This window comes from Nyctibius grandis, chromosome W (genome assembly GCF_013368605.1).
Source record: "Nyctibius grandis isolate bNycGra1 chromosome W, bNycGra1.pri, whole genome shotgun sequence".
Lineage (NCBI taxonomy): Eukaryota > Metazoa > Chordata > Aves > Nyctibiiformes > Nyctibiidae > Nyctibius > Nyctibius grandis.
In genome coordinates, this window is record NC_090694.1 from 23,673,881 (window position 1) to 23,693,792 (window position 19,912).

The window sequence follows — 19,912 nt, forward strand, 5'->3', positions numbered from 1 at the left end:
ACCCTGGGGTCCACAAACAACAAAAAAACCCAAGCTGGAGCTGAGACAGGGGTCAAGCACAGTTTGAAAAGCCAGGATAAAGATGAGTGCTTGGGTGCGATGGTGGGGATAGCCAGAGAAGGACCTGGACAGGCTACCCTTGTTTTGCTGTTTGACATGGGGAGCAAGTACAGGAAAACAGAGATCGACTTAAGAGTCCAAAAAGATTTCCCAGGGGTTCCAGCTACACACAGTTTAATATGAGGCGGCACGTTGCTCCGGTCTGGTGCAACTCCTGCAGGACCAGGACCCTGCCACCTGCACTGGGGTTTGCTTCTGCTGCTCTGGTTTACCTGGGGCTAGTTTGGATTTGGTGCCCTGGTCTGGCAGAGCCTTAGCTCTGCCCTGGAAAGGCATTGTCCAGTTGGCTTCCACCCAAAAAGCTTTGAGACCCTTCCACGGTGCAAACCACGGCTAGGCAAGGGGAGGTGGCTGGCAGAGCTGCCTTGGGAGCTCGCTCACGTGCAGCATCTCCCAGTGAGACCAGAAAATGCCCTGCGTCTGCAGGGACAAGCGGCACGTGGAGACATCCCTGCTCCTGGAATATATCCCTGGGGAGGGAGCAGGAACAGCCAGGTCTGATACAGAATTTACAGAGCTGGACTCAAAAATTTTGGGGAGGGGAAACCAAGGACAAGAGGAAGGAAGGAGAGAGAGGCAATGTTAATGATCTCTTTGAAATGATACTGACTGCTTAATTTTCAGCTTTCACAAAAGAAATAAAGAAGCTGCAAGCAGGAGCAGGGAGGGAGTGACAGAGCAGCTGCAATCAAGCACCGGCTATGGAGCTCCGCGGTGCACTGAAATATTTGTGAAGAAAATCTCCTTCTCCATTATTAATGGGTCTAATTATTTACACAACTCTGCGAACAGCTGCTCACGAAATGCGTTAAACCTTGTCATTCAAAACACTAATGGGTGACGGCAGAGAGGACCAAGGAGGAGCATCGCCACACCTTGGGCAGCTTCTTCGATAGCCGGAGGACAGCTGCTTCATTCCTGAATGAACGCCGCCACTTCCCAGCTTGGGAAGCGCAGCTTTGCACCCGCCAGTAGCATTTTTGGAATTGTATTAAATAAAGATTTGCTCCTCAAGAACATTGGAGTTGAGCTTCAAATGCTGCACTGATAATTACGCGCTCCTTGCCAGTACTTTTTATGTCTCCTTTTCCTTACACTGCGCCTTCACAACTCCGACACCCGCTTATAGGAAAACCCTGAAAATGGCTGAAAATGGGTAGCAGCATCCAAATGTTTTCCCTCAAAGAGAACAAATACCTTGAAGACACCGATCGCAATTAAATCCATGGCACAGAGCACAAACCTCTTGGGACAAGGCTACATTATCTTATGTCCTTATACTCCACCCTATGATTTTTTTTTTAGCATTTTTTCTCCCAACCAGAAGCTCTTATTTTCTGTCAGAAATAAGGCAGAGTGAAAAATCCAGATGGTAACTCTTCTCCGGCCCCAAGGACCTGCCTGTACCAGGGAAGTTTGCACCAACCAAGGGACCCTCTAAGAGCAGAGGTTGTGCAAGTCAAGTTTGCTCTGGAGACAGCTTTCATGTCTAATAACCAAGCGTAGGATCCCCATAGGGGAATTCCCTCTGCCATGCTAAAAAGCCTTTTAATTGAGTAGTAAGGAAGGAGGGAGGGAGGGAAAAAATTAATCTACAGGAGCCAGACACCTACCAGCGAAGAGCATCCTTCCCATCAGCATCTCAGCCAGGATGCAGCCGGCCGCCCACATGTCGATGGCTTTGGTGTAGTTGTTTGGTGAGAGGAGGAGACGGGGAGAGCGATACCATTTTGTTACTAAGCCTTCGGAAAGGTAACCCTGAAAAAACAGAGACAGAGACGTCAGCAACCTTGCAAGAGAGCTCCTCTGCTCCTCCCTGGTCAGCCCTCGCTGCCCGTCGTGGCCCCACCATCGGATCCTGCAGAGAAACTTGCCCACCATGCTTGTGTTGCACCTATAGCAGGTTGCGGTTGTATATCTTGCAGGAAGCAAAGAGGTGAGACATACACCACTGGAAACAGAGATGCTTCGGTGCTCCAGGAGGCAAAGCACTTGCTGCTCCCCAAAAACTTATTTGCGGTTTGTCACCATGGTACTGAAGCATCTTCTGCAAAGGACACATGGTTTTAATAGCACAGATTTGCAGATCATACCTGCAAAAGTTATTTCAGGTCACTCTTAGAGGACTTAGATGTATTATATAAATCCCAGTTTGCCCATCTGAGACATTTTGGAAGTTAAGCACATTATTGAGGTACTTTGTTGGGTCCCAGCTATAACCCACCGGTGCATGAAGGACGCCTTTCCCAGCTCAGTACCCACAAGCACAGTGCTTGGATTTCCAAACGTTACCAGTTTGCAATCTTTCATAGAATCATAGAATGGTTTCAGTTGGAAAGGACCTTAAAGATCAGCTAGTTCCAACCCCCCTGCCATGGGCAGGGACACCTTCCACTAGACCAGGTTGCTCAAAGCCCCATCCAACCTGGCCTTGAACACTGCCAGGGAGGGGGCATCCACAGCTTCTCTGGGCAATTCCTTCTCACCGATTCCATCTCTAGTTAAGCCTATATCTATAGTCCCTCCATAGCTACCTAAACCTCTAGTAACAGCAAGCTACGTGGTGCTGAGTTCCCAAGGATCCCAGCACTGGACTGAATTTTTGAAGGGCAGGAGTTCCCTGAGGAGCCCATGCAAGAGCAGCCGCCCGTGGGTCAGCCCTGGCTGGGCACAAACCCACAGCGAGTACCGGGGAACACACAAGATCGGAGCAGAGGTGGCATGGGGAGCACACAGGGCTCCCGAGTGGGCAGAGGACGTGCTCAGCAGAATGAGGCCTTGCAGAGAAGCCCCAGGTGAGTTCACCTCACCTGCATCCTCGGGATGCTGCTGCAGGGAACCCCGCTTCGGTTCAGGGCATGTGCTGGGAACTGCGGACGAGTCCACGCAGCATCTCACAGGGGTGAGACATGGGATCACAAGGGGACGGGTAGAAAAACAGATTTATGGAGAAAAATCACTACAGCATGGAAGGAAAGTCTTCTGGACCCGTGGATGTCTTCAAGCATCACCAAGCAGGTAACTCCTAGCCAAGACTTGAAAAGAAGATGCTGAGGGATCAGTGGGAAAGCTTTTGGGGATTAGCTAGCTGATGGAGAGCTAGGAAACCCTGCCCTTTCTGCACTGAGCCTGAGTCCTGCCTAAAAACATCACCTCCTGCCCTCACCACCCGGCCGCTGGGGCCCCGGCATCGCCGCCGGCAGCCGGGTGGCATAGGGCAGGTCCTCATCCTTCATCCTACAGTGAGGATGGTCGGTTGGGATGCTTGACCTGGTTGTAAAGGAGATGCCCTCAGCAGCGGCTCATGGGACAAAGACCGAGCGCTGTCGTCTCTTTGGACCTCAGCCCTCCCATTCCTGAACTCACTCGGGAGGTTTCAGACAAGTGTCAAGTGCTCAGCAGCTCCCGCTGAAATCAAGGGGATGCGTTCAATCCCGTAAATAATGCCGGCATCGTAATAGATGTCCCAGCGCCCCCGGATTCGCTCACCGGCCAAGCTCCGGATGCGCAGGTGCCATGCCAGGGCTGGACCTGAATGGTTATTTCATCAGGATAATAGTGGAATATTCATAAGTGGCATTTTGTGTATTAAATATAACACATTAACAGAATGAGGTAGATTAGATTGAAACACAGTAGAAAAGGGAAAATAAAATGAAATTATAAAGTTGAATTGCATTTAAATGCCATGAAGCATTTGGAGAGTATCAAAATGCAATGACAGCATGAATACAGTTCACGTAAAAACTCACTTAAAAACTCCATCCTAACCGACATAGTTTCATAAACTGTTTTCAGTTGCAGTATAACTGCGGATGCAGTTGTGCTATATAACACCTCCTAGGATGTTACAGGACACATCTCTCACCCTAAACGCGGGAGCCGTGCACCATCACAAACACTACAAGGTTTATAACGCTCTTCTTCCCCCAATGCAGGTTTTTGTTCCAATTACCAAACGTGCAAGTCATCAAATTTTTAATCATAAAGAGTTTGCTTTTAAAAGTACATTTTAATTTGGGTCTTCTTAAGATAAGTTGTAATGGAGCCTGATTAGCTGAGACGTTTCACTTCACGCCGTTATATTTTTGCTAACGCTGCTGAATCAGAACCGGCACAAAAGCCCCCGGGTGTTATCCGATCAGACTGCTGCTTTTCAGCGACTGCAATTATTCCCAACAACGGAGACGTTGGTATTTATTGGAAAAGCCTACAAAAATAAACTTTGGGGATAGCAATCCAGGGCAATTCCTGGCCAGAGCAATTTCCTCCCTTTCCCAGCAAAGGAATGCCCCTCTCCTTACAGATTTAATGCTCGGTTCATACGTTTCTCCCCTCTGACAGCAAGATGGATTTGAGTTCTCAGGGGTGTGTGCACCACGCAAAATGTAGGAGCAACATATTGCAAATATCTATACGTTGCAACAAGCCAAACCTTTTCTTCCCCAGGCATCTCTTATGTATCGGAGAAAATCCCCTGCAAAATTCCCATGTGTTTGACTGTCATCTCCCTGCTTTCATCTGCTGAATAACCCAGACCATCGCATTTCATCTTGGCACCCACCACCAAGCCCAGGAAGGACCCGTGGAGAGGAGCAACCAACAGCTTCTCTCCATCCCACCGACTCGTGGACCATAGGGTTGGACCCCATGGCATTCCACTGCTGGGCTCTGGGTTATCTCTCCTCTTCCTCGGGGGTAAAATACTGGGAAGGGCTGATGGGAGGATTGAAAATCAAGACTTTTCCGACCTGGCCCAAGATCCTCCAGTGGGAGCGGCTGGGGGTGCTCCCTGGATGGGTAGCACGGCACCCCAGTCCTGAGCAGCTTATCCAGCCCCACCACCTACATCTGCTCTGCTTCCATGGTGGCTAAAAACATGGGTTAGATCTTTATTTTTATAAAATACATAAGAAAAATTCCTCTCCTACTTCCTCCAGGTGGTAACTCCAGTCCTGTGGACTATCAAGGACTACAAATCCTATGGAGAAATATCATCACAGCTTTGGGAGCTGGGATCATGCAGTTGCTGGCACAGCCGTGGGATCCACCTAAACCCAGGTTAGGTACCGGCTCAGCTCCTACCTGTCCTTCCAACCCGGAAGTCTCTCTCCCTTTTCCCTTTCCCTTTCCCTTTCCCTTTGGGGGGGGGGGGGAGGGTTAACAGAGAGCATCTGCCACAGGTTTAATAGCTGTCCCAGCTTTAAACCGTGACACTACCTGTGGTGCCAAGGCTTACACGAGGGCAGCAGTCGTGCCAGGATGGAGAGCCCGAGCACTTCCAGCCATCACCTATGCAAGGCATGGGCTTTAGCACCACAATTTCACCATTTATGTAGATTCAATCAGATAGAAAGACCATGAGCAGAGGCGTATTAATTAGTCCTAATTAAAATGGAACGTACATCTTCATTACAATATCCTGTGGATTCAGCACAGCCCTTTCTGAACCAAAGAACCACTGGAATCTCTTTAAAAAACAATATAACAGAGTTAACTTAAAAACAGAAGTAGTTTCAAGTCCAAGGCTTGCTCTCAAGCACCTCCCATGCTATTTTGTTTGCCATTTCCAAGGATCATTTTCCTGCTTCTCCTCTGCTCCTGCGGCACACACAGGAACCGCTCAGGCCATCTATCAAGGTGATGAGTTTGCCACAGGTAGGATAAGCATCAAGTCGTATCAAACAGCATGGCAAGGAAACTGAAAAGCAAAGAAAAATGAATGCTTTTCCTAATTTTTACCCAATATGGATGTTGTGCGTTGCTTGTAACACAAGAAGAAACAATTTCGGGTGGGTGCGGGTGCTGCTGCATCCCGGTGTCACGGTGGTCACGGCACGCAGGACTGCCTGCATCCTGAGGGAAGCTGGCACAGCAGCACGTGGGAAGCACGGCAAGACCCGCTGGTGCTCCGAAACAACCGTCGCCCAAGCCCAGAGCTCCTCCTTGGAGCTGGAGGGACCGAAGGCATGTCTCCTCGAGGCGGATGCCGAAATTCAGGATCCCACCTAGTGCAAATCAAATTGTCCCTAATGCCGCAGAGCTCAAAGCCTCTCCCAAGAGTATTTCACACCAAAAAAATCACAGACTCACAGACTGGTTGGGGTTGGAAGGGACCTCTGGAGATCATCCAGTCCAACCCCCTGCCAAAGCAGGGTCACCCAGAGCACGTTGGACAGGGTTGCATCCAGGCGGGGTTTGAATATCTCCAGAGAAGGAGACTCTGGGAAAGACGCCGGGCTTGCAGGAATGTTGCTCCATAATATAATAAAACTGCCGTTGTGCACAGCTCCAGCAACGTGACATGTATTCGCATCGTTTTGGGATGACAGAGTGCGTTTATTTCAGAACCACAGACTATTACGTGCTTCATCAGAGGACAAAGAAGAAGAATAACCGAGTCGGGGTCACAGTGGAGAGGCTCAGCACTGGCTGCCCGAGGGTTGAACGCAGAGGGTGGTCTTCTCCAGGGTGAGTACGGAGCACATCCCACATCCTCATCTCCTTTGAAAACCTCCTCAGGATGACCCACCTGGGAATTTTATTATTTTACTGGATGAACTGGAAGCTATTATGTTCGCACTGATCAACAAGTACAAAACAAAGGGAGGACTTCAAAGGTTTGAAGATGTTCTGGAAACTATTTACCACGAGATCACCCCCTAAAAGGGCTGCTGTACCCTCCTTAGCATGGAATTCCTGCCAATTAATGCTGTAATTAATGCTGCCAACAGGTAATGGGAGAGAGGGTCCCCTGGCAGCCCCATACAGATGCCCTCAAGTGCTTTGGGGTGCCAGGCAGAGTCCCCAGGCCCCCAGAAGAAGTAACCTGACTATCTTGTACAACACGGGCAGGCTAAGGAGCGTCCCGCTTCACCATCTCGTCACCTAAGGAAAGATTCAGCAAGTCTCCGTATCCCCATATTGCAGGTCCTTCTGTTGTCTTCTCCAGGTGGGACCACCCAACCCAGCGGTTCCTCTCTGACCAGCGCCGGGCGACATGCCACATGGGATTCACAGCCAGGGCTGAGTCTGCCCTCTGAAACATTTATTTTTAAATTAACTCTCGACGTTCATTGGTATTTATCCCAATTTTTCAAGCTTGGTTTTGCTTGCTCCCTGCTCTGCCAATCCCTCCTGCCCACCACGACCTGAGGGTGCTCAAGGGAGGGCAGTATCTCTTCCCCCCTAAATTTGGGGTAGTTCACATCTGGACTCTCATTTGGAATCAAAGATATTTATTAGGGCATAAGAGTGAGGATGGATTTTCAGACCACAAACAGCAGCGACTGGGGAAAAAGGGATTAATGTGGAGATGTTCTAGAGGGATAAACAGCAGGATTAGCAACTCCCAGGGATAAAAAGAGTAGTAAGAAGGGAAAAAAAAGGAGCCTGCAAGGCTGGATGGCGAGAGCATCGGGGAAGGGACAGGGTGACAGAGAGAGGGACACACACAGGATCATCTCCCGAGGGTCCTCTCCTGCTAGATCTGATATTCTGTGCCCTAAAGAGATGTTTGCGAGTACGTGAGTGCCCAGGGAGCTTAGAAATGTGTTTATCTGAGACAGGGCTAAAATTTAAGCCGTCAGGTCTAAGCAGCCTGTGAAGGTGCAGACCCAGATCTGGATGTGACCTTGGCAGCTTGAAATTCATCTCATTTGCTACTGGGAAGTTTCAAACGAACAGATGTCCCCATGCTGCTCCTACCACATGGAGAAAGGGATTTTATCAGCAAACACTGGCCAAATGGTGGGAGAAACGCAGGCAAAGCTGCTCTGCTTCGAAGCTGGTGAAGGCCAGCACCTCGCTGGAGTCCAGGGCATCTCCCAGAGCTGGGAGAGCTCTCCCTTTCCTACCAAATTATCCTAATTAAATGGTTGTCTGCTGCAAGCCATGTAAACAAGACTCATTGCCAAGTCAGGGCTATTATTTAGGTGGTATATGCATTTCTAAGTTGTGTTTAAAACTCTGCTCACAACCTACCACAGTTATTATTTGCCACTTTAACACTCAGCAGAATGGTTTGGGATTTGAGAAACATCGGGTCAGAAGAGCTGACCTTTTAAACGAATAACAACACACAACCTGCAATTTTTTGTGTTAGCAGAACCCAGCCATCAGTCTAAGCATATTCCAGATACAAAACATCCTAAAGGAATAAAATCCAAGCGCTTAAGATGACCCTTCCTCGCTGCAAAGGCTTGCAAGAAAACATCATGCTAGAGGTGTAGCTCTGCGCTGCCTTCAGAGGTTTGGATCTACCAGGTCTTTACAGCAATTAATTACCCAGGGAACAGGATTTCATCTGCTTTTGTGCAGCTCTGCATTAGCACTCACTCGTGACACCTAAATTTGGGGTGTAAGGATCCCTGTTTTGCTCAATGCCGCTCAGCAGAGGGGTGGAGGCTCAGCAGCTTCAGACATGGTCCTCTCCCTCTTGCTGATGCTTTCTGTGAGAGCACAGATCAAGAAAAAAAATCTCTATGAGCCCTTGAGGAAAGCGAAGGTTGAAAGAGAAATACGGAAAATAATTGATTTTTCCGAGTCATCTGAGAAGAGCTGGAAGTCAAAGTCGGGACTGACCCAAGCCCCATCCAAGCTCTCCTCTCACCTTTGCAGTGCCCCATCACCCGGCTTTGGCAAACGCAATCCCCCCCACCGCCAGTGGTGCTGGATGCTCACCGCAGCGCTGCTATTTTCGGAGTGGTATCCAGGTCTCTGCACAGTGGGGAACTGCTGGGTTTTTTTTGCACTGATGCTCCAGCCTCCCACCCCTGGGAGGAATCAGAGGATGCTCACACAATGGCATCTTGCAAAGTTACATCCCACCACAAAGCCGCAGCCTTGGCCATCCTCCTACCAGCTCTTTCCCACTGCACTGACTGGTATTAAGGCGATGGAGAATTGCTTAGAAATAAGAATAATTCTGCAGCAGACATGGACAGATGACTCCTACCCTGATCCTGCAGTCTCTGACAAGATGATGCTCCTTAAATCAGTAATTTTCTGCATTCACGTAGCACTGCCTTGCTTGCAGGGGTTTCCTCCAGGGGACAGCCTGGTCACAGCAGTTGTGGGATGCCGGGTCCCTCTGAAGGCCCTTGCCCCAAGAAAGCCCAAACACATCCAGGGCTCTCCCACTGGGAGAGTTTTATTGCAAGAGGCTGCCATGCCGAATTAAATTTGTTAGAGGAAAAATGCAGTTCTTTTAATAGCTGCATCTTTGCCTGAGTATAGAACTGGTTTCAGTACCTTAAATTATTTCTGCAGGGTTTTGCAGCTGCCTGGGAACACGACCCTTTGCGGAGGAGCCCACAGCCCGTGGCTCACTAAAGCTTGTTAGAAATTGCCACTTTGGAGGAGTTTCAGCCCTCCTTGGGCAGAAGGAGAGGAGCTGGTGACAGCAGCAGCAGAGGAAAACTGAGTCAGTCCCAAAGACCCCCCAAGGAAGGGACAATTTCCCCTACTCAAGGGCAGGTATTTGTTTTCCTGCATTTTGCTCCATTCCTCCTTTCCCTCCTTCTCCATCCCAGCCAGGCTGCTGCGAGAAGGCTGTGGGGTTCCCACAGGACAATGGTGGGAACGAGGTACTGAACGAGCTATGTCCAGGCATGTCCAGGGGGTGGTAATGGGGTGGTGATGAACTAGCCAATCATAATACAGAACAAGTGCCTTAGCTATGAGACCAACAAGATATGGGGGAAGTTGAGGACCTTGGCTATGAGAAAAATAAGATATGGGGAAGCTGAAAAATAAGAAAGAATGCAGCACCTGCAAGATATAACTTTTTAGCATAAGCCAATCAGAACTAATATAGAGGTGTGTGAACAAAGCATACTAACCAATCATAATAGAAATGACATGTACACAGAGTGTGTACAAAAATAGAATAGTATAAATGTACCCTCAACAGAATAGTATAAATGTACCCTCAGATACGTAAATAAATGAGATCTGCTTAACGATCATATTGGTCTGTGTGCGGTGTCTCCGTGCCCTCTCGCGAACACTGACAAGTGGCGCCCGGGACAGGGACTCTTCGGCCCGGAGACTGCGGAGAAGCAGCGGACAGCGGACCGAAAGGGGGATGAGAGGAAGCCAGCTGTAGAGTGCTGCCCCGGCACTGGATTTTCGCACCGGCAGGAACGGATGCGGTAAGCCCGAGTCTTGCTAGCAAAGGAAAACCTGGGTAGGGCTTCCCAGGCAGCTGGGGGAGGAATGGGGTCTACCCTGACCAAGACAGAAGTGACAGTGGTGAAACTCCTCCAACATATACTCTCTGAGAGAGGAATTAAATATGACGAAGCTGCGTTAAAGCAGTTACTCCTTTGGGCAAAAGACAAAGGACATTTTACAACCTTTAATGATGTCTTTGAAGTGCCTTTATGGGAGAAGATTGGTGACTCTCTCTGGAATGCGGTGTCAAGTGGTGATAAGGAAGCCTTTAAATTGTCTGCTACATGGAAGCTGGTTAGTGAAGCGTTAAAGGGAATAAAAGCAGAGAGAGAAGTCACACATTCAGCTTTTATGGCTTTAGGACCGCAGATGTCTACTACCCCCTCACTGTTTGTGGGACCAACACCTCCCACGGCCCCGGTGGCTGTACCAGTGGCAGCTCCTTTATCGCCGTCGGTACGGACGGCTGTGAAAAAAGCTGAGGAGTGGGGAGCGAGTAAAATAGATAGAGATCTATCAAAAACGGTAGTGCGCCCTACAGATCCATCAGAACCGGTAGTGCGCCCTAAAACACGAACTCGATTTGGACTAATTGATTCAGACGCTGAACAGGAGAATTGGCCAAAACCCCCTCCTCCTCTCATTGATCTCTCTACGGATGAGGCTGAGAAGGAGGACAAGAAGGAGGGTAAAACTGTTTCGTATCCACCTTTACCGGATTCGCCGTTTCCTGAGTCTGTTGAACAAAGTTTACATTCCGGCGCTAAACAACCACCGTTAAAGTCTCCAGTTACGGAGTCAGCAGTACCAGAGTCACAAGGACTTAAAGGACCGTTACCATCACGAAATGGACATGAACTTGACATGACAGAGCTTGGTAGACGACTGGAAGAATTAAAGACGGAATTGCAGCAGCATCGTACAGCCAACGCCTCGGGACACGTGACTATGTCTCCCCAAAACCCCCCTCTGTGTTCGGGACAAGTATTAGGGCCACCTCAACCTCCTTTGCAAATCCCTACTCCACCTTTAGATCAGGGCGGGGGGGGAGGTTTGCATCCATCTGGTAATGTGGGAGGTGAGGGAGAGGGTCAGCGTCCGCCCGCGTATACAGGGGAGGGGGGGGAGGAGTGAAATGGAAAGGGATCATTCGAGATGCGTTATTAGAAGGAGTTATAATTCCGCAAGCATATCCTGTGATTGTGGGTGCGGGTCCTGAGGGAAAAAATCTTTGGCAACCGTTAGATTGGAAAATTATAAAAGAAACACGCCAGTCTATACAGACAAATGGCTTGGGCTCTCAGTATACACAGGCTTTGCTTAAACATATTTTTGCAACTAACCTTTTCACGGCAAATGACATTCGACAACTAACGTCCATGCTGCTGTCTCCTTCTCAAGTTCTACATTTTCTTAATGCCTGGAATAGCGCTTGTCATAGAATAGCTAATACACCTAGGGGTCGGGATGATCCTCTCTTTAACATCACGGCACAAATGCTGTTAGGAGAGGGTCCTTTTTCAACTGTACAGTGGCAAGCGCAGTTTCGTGTTGAGGCATTAGCGGCAGCTCAAGACAGTGCATTTCAAGCATTAATATCAGTTCCTAGCGAAGGTGTTCAACAAGCGTATACCAGAGTTTTTCAACAGATAGGAGAACCATATGGTAAATTTATAGATCATCTGTATGCAGCTTTGCGAAGCACGCCTGATTAAGATGAAAGTACTAGAGACAAGTTATTGGATGTTCTTGCTTTTGATAATGCTAATGAGACAACTAGAAAAGCATTGGCACATTTACCGAGAGGTGCGGGGGTGGCGGCTATGCTGGAAGCAGTAGAAAGAATGTTAGGAATGGAACAGGCTCAAGTTATGGCAGCTGCAGTCGGAGCAGCAGTGAGACCTTTGCTGCGAGTGAAGGATAGAGATAAGAAATGTTTCAACTGCGGACAGACAGGGCATTTTAGAAAAGATTGCAAAAAAGAATTAAGGAGGTGGTGTGTTCACTGCCGACGATCAAATCACTATACAGCAGAGTGTAAACGATTACAGGGAAACTCCCGGCTGAGCGCACTGCACCCGCGCGCGCAGACAACAAGTCAGGGTGCTTGGACCGCCACTCCGCAGCCACAAGAGGAAGTGCCGGAGTGGATGTGGAAACAAAATTAGACATATACTTAACGGACAAACAAGTAACTGTAGTTGAAACTAACATGAAAGGACCTTTAGGACATGGTTTGAGTGCGTTACTTCTTGGGCGATCATCTATTTCCAAGCAGGGAATAATTGTACTGCCAGGGGTTATTGATGCAGATTATACAGGTCAAATATGTGCTATGGTATACACCCTATCCCCGCCTGTATTTATTCCGAAGGGCCAAAAGATTGCTCAGTTAGTTCCCTTTAAGGGCTGTGTTCCGAACGCAGAAAACAAAGACAGGGGGGAGGGTTGTTTCGGATCGACGGACAAGCATTGGTTAATCTTGCTATTGACATCACTAGAAACCAACCGCGTGAAAGAGTAACATTGCGGAATCAGAATGGGGAAGAAAGACAGATCTCTATGCTAATCGATACAGGAGCTGATGTTATGATCATTGCACAGCAACACTGGCCCTCTGCTTGGCCTGTGCAAGCGGCTCCAGTAACGATAGCAGGAGTTGGAGGCTGTACTTTGCCAATGATGAGTCAACAACCGATACAGCTGCAATTTGCAGACGGAGCCTGTGTAAATGTTAGACCCTATGTCATGAAAGTGCCAGTATCGCTTGTGAGACGAGATGTCTTAACACAATTAGGTGCACGATTGATAACGCCTTTTTAGGAGCGGTCACTGAAAAAGGGCCTGTCCTACCTTTAAAATGGAAATCAGAAACACCGGTATGGGTGGATCAGTGGCCGCTTAGATCAGACAGGCTGGAACAGATTGAACTGTTAGTCCAAGAACAGCTAGAAGCAGGTCATATCAGACCGTCCACAAGCCCTTACAATACTCCAATTTTCACGATTCCGAAAAAATCAGGCAAATGGCGATTGCTTCATGATTTGCGGGCCATAAACGATGTTATGGAAGATATGGGAGCATTACAGCCTGGACTACCCACTCCTACCATGATTCCAGAAGGGTGGCAAATTTTAGTAATTGATCTAAAAGATTGTTTTTTCACGATATTTTTACATGACAGAGATTGTGCCAAATTTGCGTTCACAGTTCCGAGTATTAACAAGCAGGAACCTGCTAAAAGGTATGAGTGGATAGTCTTACCTCAGGGTATGAAAAATTCTCCTACATTATGTCAGTTATATGTTGCATGGGCCTTACAACCTTTTCGTCAAAAGTTTCCTAATCTTTTGATTTATCATTATATGGATGATATTCTGATTGCTGGACAGGATTTAAAGGTGGAATTTGTGTTACCATTGTTAGAAAAAATGCTAAAACAGTGAGGACTGAAAATTGCCCCTGAAAAAATACAAAGATCAGAGCCTTGGAGATACTTAGGCTGGGAGGTAACTAAGCAAACCATTCGACCTCAAAAAATCACCCTGAAAGTTGATATATCCACATTGGCTGATGCTCAGAAATTGTTAGGAGAATTACAGTGGGTTCGGAATACTTGTGGCATTACAAATGATGATATTGCACCGTTAATGCCATTGCTTGGACAAAACCCTGATGTCACTGTGAGCCGTACACTCACTGCAGACCAACAAGCAGCTATAAACAAAATTGCACACAAGGTGGCTACACAGGACGTGGCTCGAATTACTGAAAATGAGCCACTTTCAGCAATTATTGCTAATACATCAATGGAAGATAAGCATTTGAAAGCATTAATAGTTCAGTTAAAACCAACTCTCAGAATTATTGAATGGGTTTTTCCACCTTTTCATCCTAAAACAACAATTTGTACCAGAGTGGAAGCAATAGCACAATTGCTTGTCAAAGTGCGTAAAAGAATTACAGACATTACTGGATTAGACTCAGATGTTATCTATTTACCTATCAAGAAGGAATATCTACAGTGGTTAACAAATCAGTCAACTATTTTTCAAATAGCCTTACAGGACTTTACTGGACAATTGTTAACGCATTTACCAAAAGATAAAAAGCTACAGTTTATTTGCAAACAGGATTGGGAAGAAAAACCTATCAGATCAGAGATACCTGTGACTGGACTAACTGTTTTTACTGATGCAGGAAAGCGATCACACTCAGCAGTTATTACCTGGCAAGAGGATGGACAATGGAAACATTGCAAATTCTCAGGACAAACTGAGGACTCATTGCAGACACTTGAACTTTTTGCAATATACCAGGTCTTTATAAAATGGAAGAACTTACCTGTAAATATTGTAACAGACTCTCTTTATGCAGCAGGCATTGTAAATCGAATTGAAAGAGCTTTTATACGACCAGTGAAGAATATGCGACTTTACACCATTTTGCTACAGTTGCATCAGGCAATAAACCTCAGAGAGGTACCTTATTTTGTTACTCACATTCGTAGTCATCAATTTGATCAAGGTTTGAGCATTGGAAATAATAAAGCAGACACACTTGTATCCTATACGCAAATATCACCAAATTTATTTGAACAAATACACCTATCCCATAAATTCTTTTATCAATCAGCGAAAATGCTAGCAAAACAATTTCAGCTCACCATGGCACAAGCACGTGAATTAGTTAGTGTTTGTCCTAATTGTCAGAAAATTGGCGTGGGAATTGGGATAGGGGTAAATCCTCGAGGGTTGAGTGCGTTGCAACTGTGGCAAATGGATGTTACTCACATTGCAGAATTTGGAAGGCTCAAATATGTTCATGTATCTGTTGATACGTTTTCACATGTAATATGGGCAACAGCACAAACTGGGGAAACAGGTCGTCATGTCAAACGACATTTACTTGCTTGCTTTGCAAGTCTTGGGGTTCCACAACAACTTAAGACTGATAATGGACCAGTATACTGTTCACAGATTTTTCGTCAATTTTGTCAACTATGGGGTATTACACATGTCACTGGGATTCCTCATTCGCCTACAGGTCAGGCGATTGTGGAACGTGCTCATAGTACATTGAAACAGCTTCTGCAAAAACAAAAAGGGGGAGAGGTGACTGAACCTTCTGAGAGACTTGCAAAAGCTGTTTATGTACTTAACCATTTAACTTTAGCAGGAGATAAGGAGCGACCCCCAATTGTAATACATTGGGAGGCAGTTCGACAGGGAGCAAGCTATGTGAAAAACAAAGGCAAAGTGTGGTATAGGGAACCAGGTACTAACGAGTGGTTAGGACCAGGGGAACTATTACTAATGGGTCGAGGTTATGCTTCTGTCTCTACAGGCACAGGAGTACGGTGGTTTCCGATCAAGTGTATTAAACCATATGTGGAGGTGGAATCTAGATCCGGAGATCCGACAGAGAGAGCAGCACCGAGCACTGAGGATCTTGGCCCTGTACCTAAAGACTCTGGGGATTGCAACGCCATCGATAAGCCACCTTGAGGATCCTTTTACGTCATTACCACCTTTACATGCAACAGCTGAAGTAGAAGAAAAATTGGCACGTGGTTGTGATGGACATGGACATTGTTGCGAACCATGGTTTCTAAAAAACTGTAATGTATGTGGGGAAAGTAAATGGCGGGTTATTCGACAATCTGAGCCGTGGTGGAGACATGTCGGGTGTGTACCGTGTGTAAGACAGTGGGTAACAGAAAATTCGCTAGAGAGACAGGCAATTCAATTATTAGGGAGAGAGGCTAACTCGCTTGGGAGATTTGATATTCCAGCACTTAATGTGGCAAATAGAATTGGTGACTGTCAACAAATTCATATAGCTGAAATAGCTAGTTCATTACAAAGACGTGTGCTGGAGCAGCAAATTATATTGGCAGGCAGTGTGGTGAAGGTACAGTGTGGGGAGCAAATTAACATACCACGATCATGGGAAGTTTCTCCCGAGGATTGGGAGCGACAGCAATCGCAATGGTCTTATGTATCACAACCATTGGGCAGGCAGTGATAGATATCAGACAAAATATCTGGGTTACCATCGCAAATGCGACCGGACAAGAATCATTTTGCTTGTCCATGGCAACCCCTGGAGAGCCTTTTCGTACTTGCCTGATAGGAGTTCCTGTTTTCGATCCAATTAGTTTTCAAGGTTACATACAAAACCCTGCCCTTGCCACAATGAGTGCAACAACAGCTAGTCAATGTGCAAATTCCATGAATCCAGGTGTCAACTATACTGCATGGTGGCAGGGACAGATAATCATGTCACTTAATCACACTATGATAGAACCACAGGAGCTAGATTTGTTAGGTGCCTTAGGACCTACCTATGGGGCAGTTATGTTTAAAAGTGACAAAGCAACTGATCACGCCCTCATTAACGACAATACACTACTATATGCTGTACAAGATGTATCTCCAAAAAATGAATTGTATACAGGAATAAGGGAAAATGACTTTTGTCCATTAGGGTGTCGATATTCTGACACGAAGGGAAACAACATACTAGGCCGGAAGTTACCAGGAGGCTTGTTTTTAATTTGTGGTGATCGGGCCTGGCCAGGGATTCCTAGTAGGCCAATTGGAGGTCCATGTTACCTAGGGAAACTTACCTTGTTTCGACCTTCAGTGGGGGAATTGCTAAACAAAACATTATGGAATTACATGGCCTCTCGAAAAAAGCGTGCCGTATTACCGCTAGGACCAGAATGCGACGATCATGTACGGTTCTGGAACAAACCTACTAATTTTATTGCTGCTTTGTTTGCGCCAGTAGGAATTGCAAAAGCATTACAACTAACAAAAACATTAGGGTGCTGGACAGCGAAGCAATTAAATCTAACTTCTGAGATACTTTCAACTTTAGCTACTGATGTTGATAGCATTAGACATGCAGTATTACAAAATAGGGCTGCAATTGATTTTTTGCTTTTAGCTCAAGGGCATGGATGTGAGGATGTGGAAGGAATGTGTTGCATGAATCTTTCAGATCATTCTGTTTCTGTTCATCAGCATCTTCGTCAACTGAAGGATAACATGCGCAAACTTACTGTATCAACATCACCTTTCCTGGACTGTCTACAATCTATTGGCATCACAGGATGGATACAGGACTTGTTAGTACAAGGAATGACTGTGTTGGTTGTTGTAATAATTGTCTTGCTAATAATGGGATGTATGATGAGTTGTATCAAGCAGGCATTGCTGAAAATGTTCCATCAGACCTGGCTTGTTCAAAAACAAAAAGCAGGATTTATGGGTAACCAAGGCTGGGATTCTTTGACTGGGCTCTGCGAGACACAGGGAATCAGGGTTAAGTAAAAAACAAAGACAAAACAGGACATAGCTCGTTCAAAAACAAAAAGGGGGATTTGTGGGGTTCCCACAGGACAATGGTGGGAACGAGGTACTGAACGAGCTATGTCCAGGCATGTCCAGGGGGTGGTAATGAATTAGCCAATCATAATACAGAACAAGGGCCTTAGCTATGAGACCAACAAGATATGGGGGAAGTTGAGGACCTTGGCTATGAGAAAAATAAGATATGGGGAAGCTGAAAAATAAGAAAGAATGCTGCACCTGCAAGATATAACTTTTTAGCATAAGCCAATCAGAACTAATATAGAGGTGTGTGAACAAAGCATACTAACCAATCATAATAGAAATGACATGTACACAGAGTGTGTACAAAAATAGAATAGTATAAATGTACCCTCAATAGAATAGTATAAATGTACCCTCAGATACGTAAATAAATGAGATCTGCTTAACGATCATATTGGTCTGTGTGCGGTGTCTCCGTGCCCTCTCGCGAACACTGACAGAAGGCGTGTGCAGATCGATGGACGGGATCGCAGGGGATGTCCAGGCTGGGGGTCCCAGGGGGCTCTGGGCATCCCCTGCCCTGAGCAGGGCAGCAGTGGGGCATGCCAGGCTGCACCCGGCCACCCACAATTATTATGGCATTATAATACACTATGTAAGTACTAAAGCGCAAAAAATTTTATACATTATTTGGATCTTGACCTCAGATGAAAGAATATGTATCTGAAAGACCCATCCCTCTTTCCCAACAATTAAATAAGTGTAATTCAGACAGAGTTGGGTTTTTAAAAAGCTGGCTGGCACCGAAGCAAGGACAAAGACAAGCAGAGTGGATGCGGATGAGCCAGGTACCCTTTCCACGTGCTTCCGCTGCAGGGATGAATGGCAGCTCGTGTTTTATAAAAGCAGCAAAGCAAGAAACAGAAAGTTTAGTCCTTTAAGTAAAGCGAGCAAATGCACGCCTCCCCACAGTCCGTTGCTGGGATGGAATAAAATATATAAGTATATATTAGATATATATGATATAAAGCAATGAAAGACACCTGAATAGCACTTGAACCCTTCCCGTGACCTGCTCGGTGCTTTGCGGCGCTGGAGAGCCCTGGGGCGCGCTTGGCAGAGCTCAACCCACGGGCTTTGCCCAGGAAATACGTCCTGGCTTGGGGCAGGGAGAGCAACTACCACCAGTGACCACCCCAGCAGCACTTACAGCTGCCCGAACAGCCTCAAGGACCAGTTTCTCCTGAGAAGATCTACCACAGTCTCACTGCTTCACCCTACATGTGATCTACGTCTCCCTGTGCCCTCCAGCAGCTCGCCAAGAGAGCACCGGCCTCGCTGATTCAGCATCGCCTACCTTGTGCGAGTAATGCTGATCCACGATTCTGGCCAGCCCGAAGTCACCGATCTTCAGCACCAGGTCTTCCGTGCTGATGAAAATATTGGCCGGCTTGAGGTCGCGGTGGAGGATGTTGGCCGAGTGGATGTACTTCAACCCGCGCAGCAGCTGGTACATGAAGAGCTTGGCGTGCTCCTCGGCGAGCTTCCCCTGCTCCAGCAGCCGCGCCAGGTCCGTCTCCATGTACTCCTGGACAATGTACACCATGTTAAACTTGAAAAAATCCCTGCGCAGGTTAGTCCCCTTTGGCCCCAACACCTCGTACACCTTCACGATGTTATCGTGGTCGAGGCGTCGGATGATTTTGATCTCCCGGAAAGCGTGCTTCATGCTCCGCGCATCGCTGATGGTGATCTTCTTCACCGCCACTTTGCGGCAGCTCTTGCTGTCGAGGGCTGACAGCACCAGCCCGTTGGCCCCAAAGCCCAGAGGGCGAAAATTAACGAAGCGACAGCCCAGGTCGTACCCATACACACTGGCGATACAGTTGCACTTCTCGGCCATCGCGGGCTCCGTTCTCTTTCGGCTTTTTTCCTCTTCGTCACTTGAAGAGCTGGGAGATCCGAAGGGCTTCCAGATCACAAGTGTGGTTTGAAATCAGGTGCCTCATTATTACTTACAGATGCCCATTGCTTCAAGATGACGAGCAGATGCAGTGAAAATAGTTGCGAGCACACACACACACACACACAAATAAAATGTTTTAAACTGGGTGAGAAATCGAGGGGTAGAAGAGACTTTCCAAGCAGCGTGGATAAACACAACCCAGAGATCTCTAGCAAAACAGAAAGGTTCTTTTTCTTGAGACTTAAAGATCAGCGCTGCTACATTTTTCAGCCACTTTCTTGTTTTCCTTCTGCGATATCCTCAAGAT

At 47.0% G+C, this 19,912-nt stretch overlaps 1 protein-coding gene across 1 annotated transcript in view; it reads right to left on the reverse strand.

Moving 5' to 3' along the window:
• Positions 1–19,542, reverse strand: part of LOC137675738 (mitogen-activated protein kinase 4-like) — a 31,935-nt gene extending 12,393 nt beyond the window's left edge. The window contains exons 1-2 of the mRNA XM_068421935.1: positions 18,997–19,542; positions 1,734–1,878 (exon numbers count right to left, since the gene is read on the reverse strand). Coding sequence (XP_068278036.1) covers positions 1,734–1,878; positions 18,997–19,542 — 691 coding nt within the window. The remainder of the gene's footprint in view (positions 1–1,733; positions 1,879–18,996) is intronic.
• Positions 19,543–19,912: the final 370 nt, after the last annotated feature.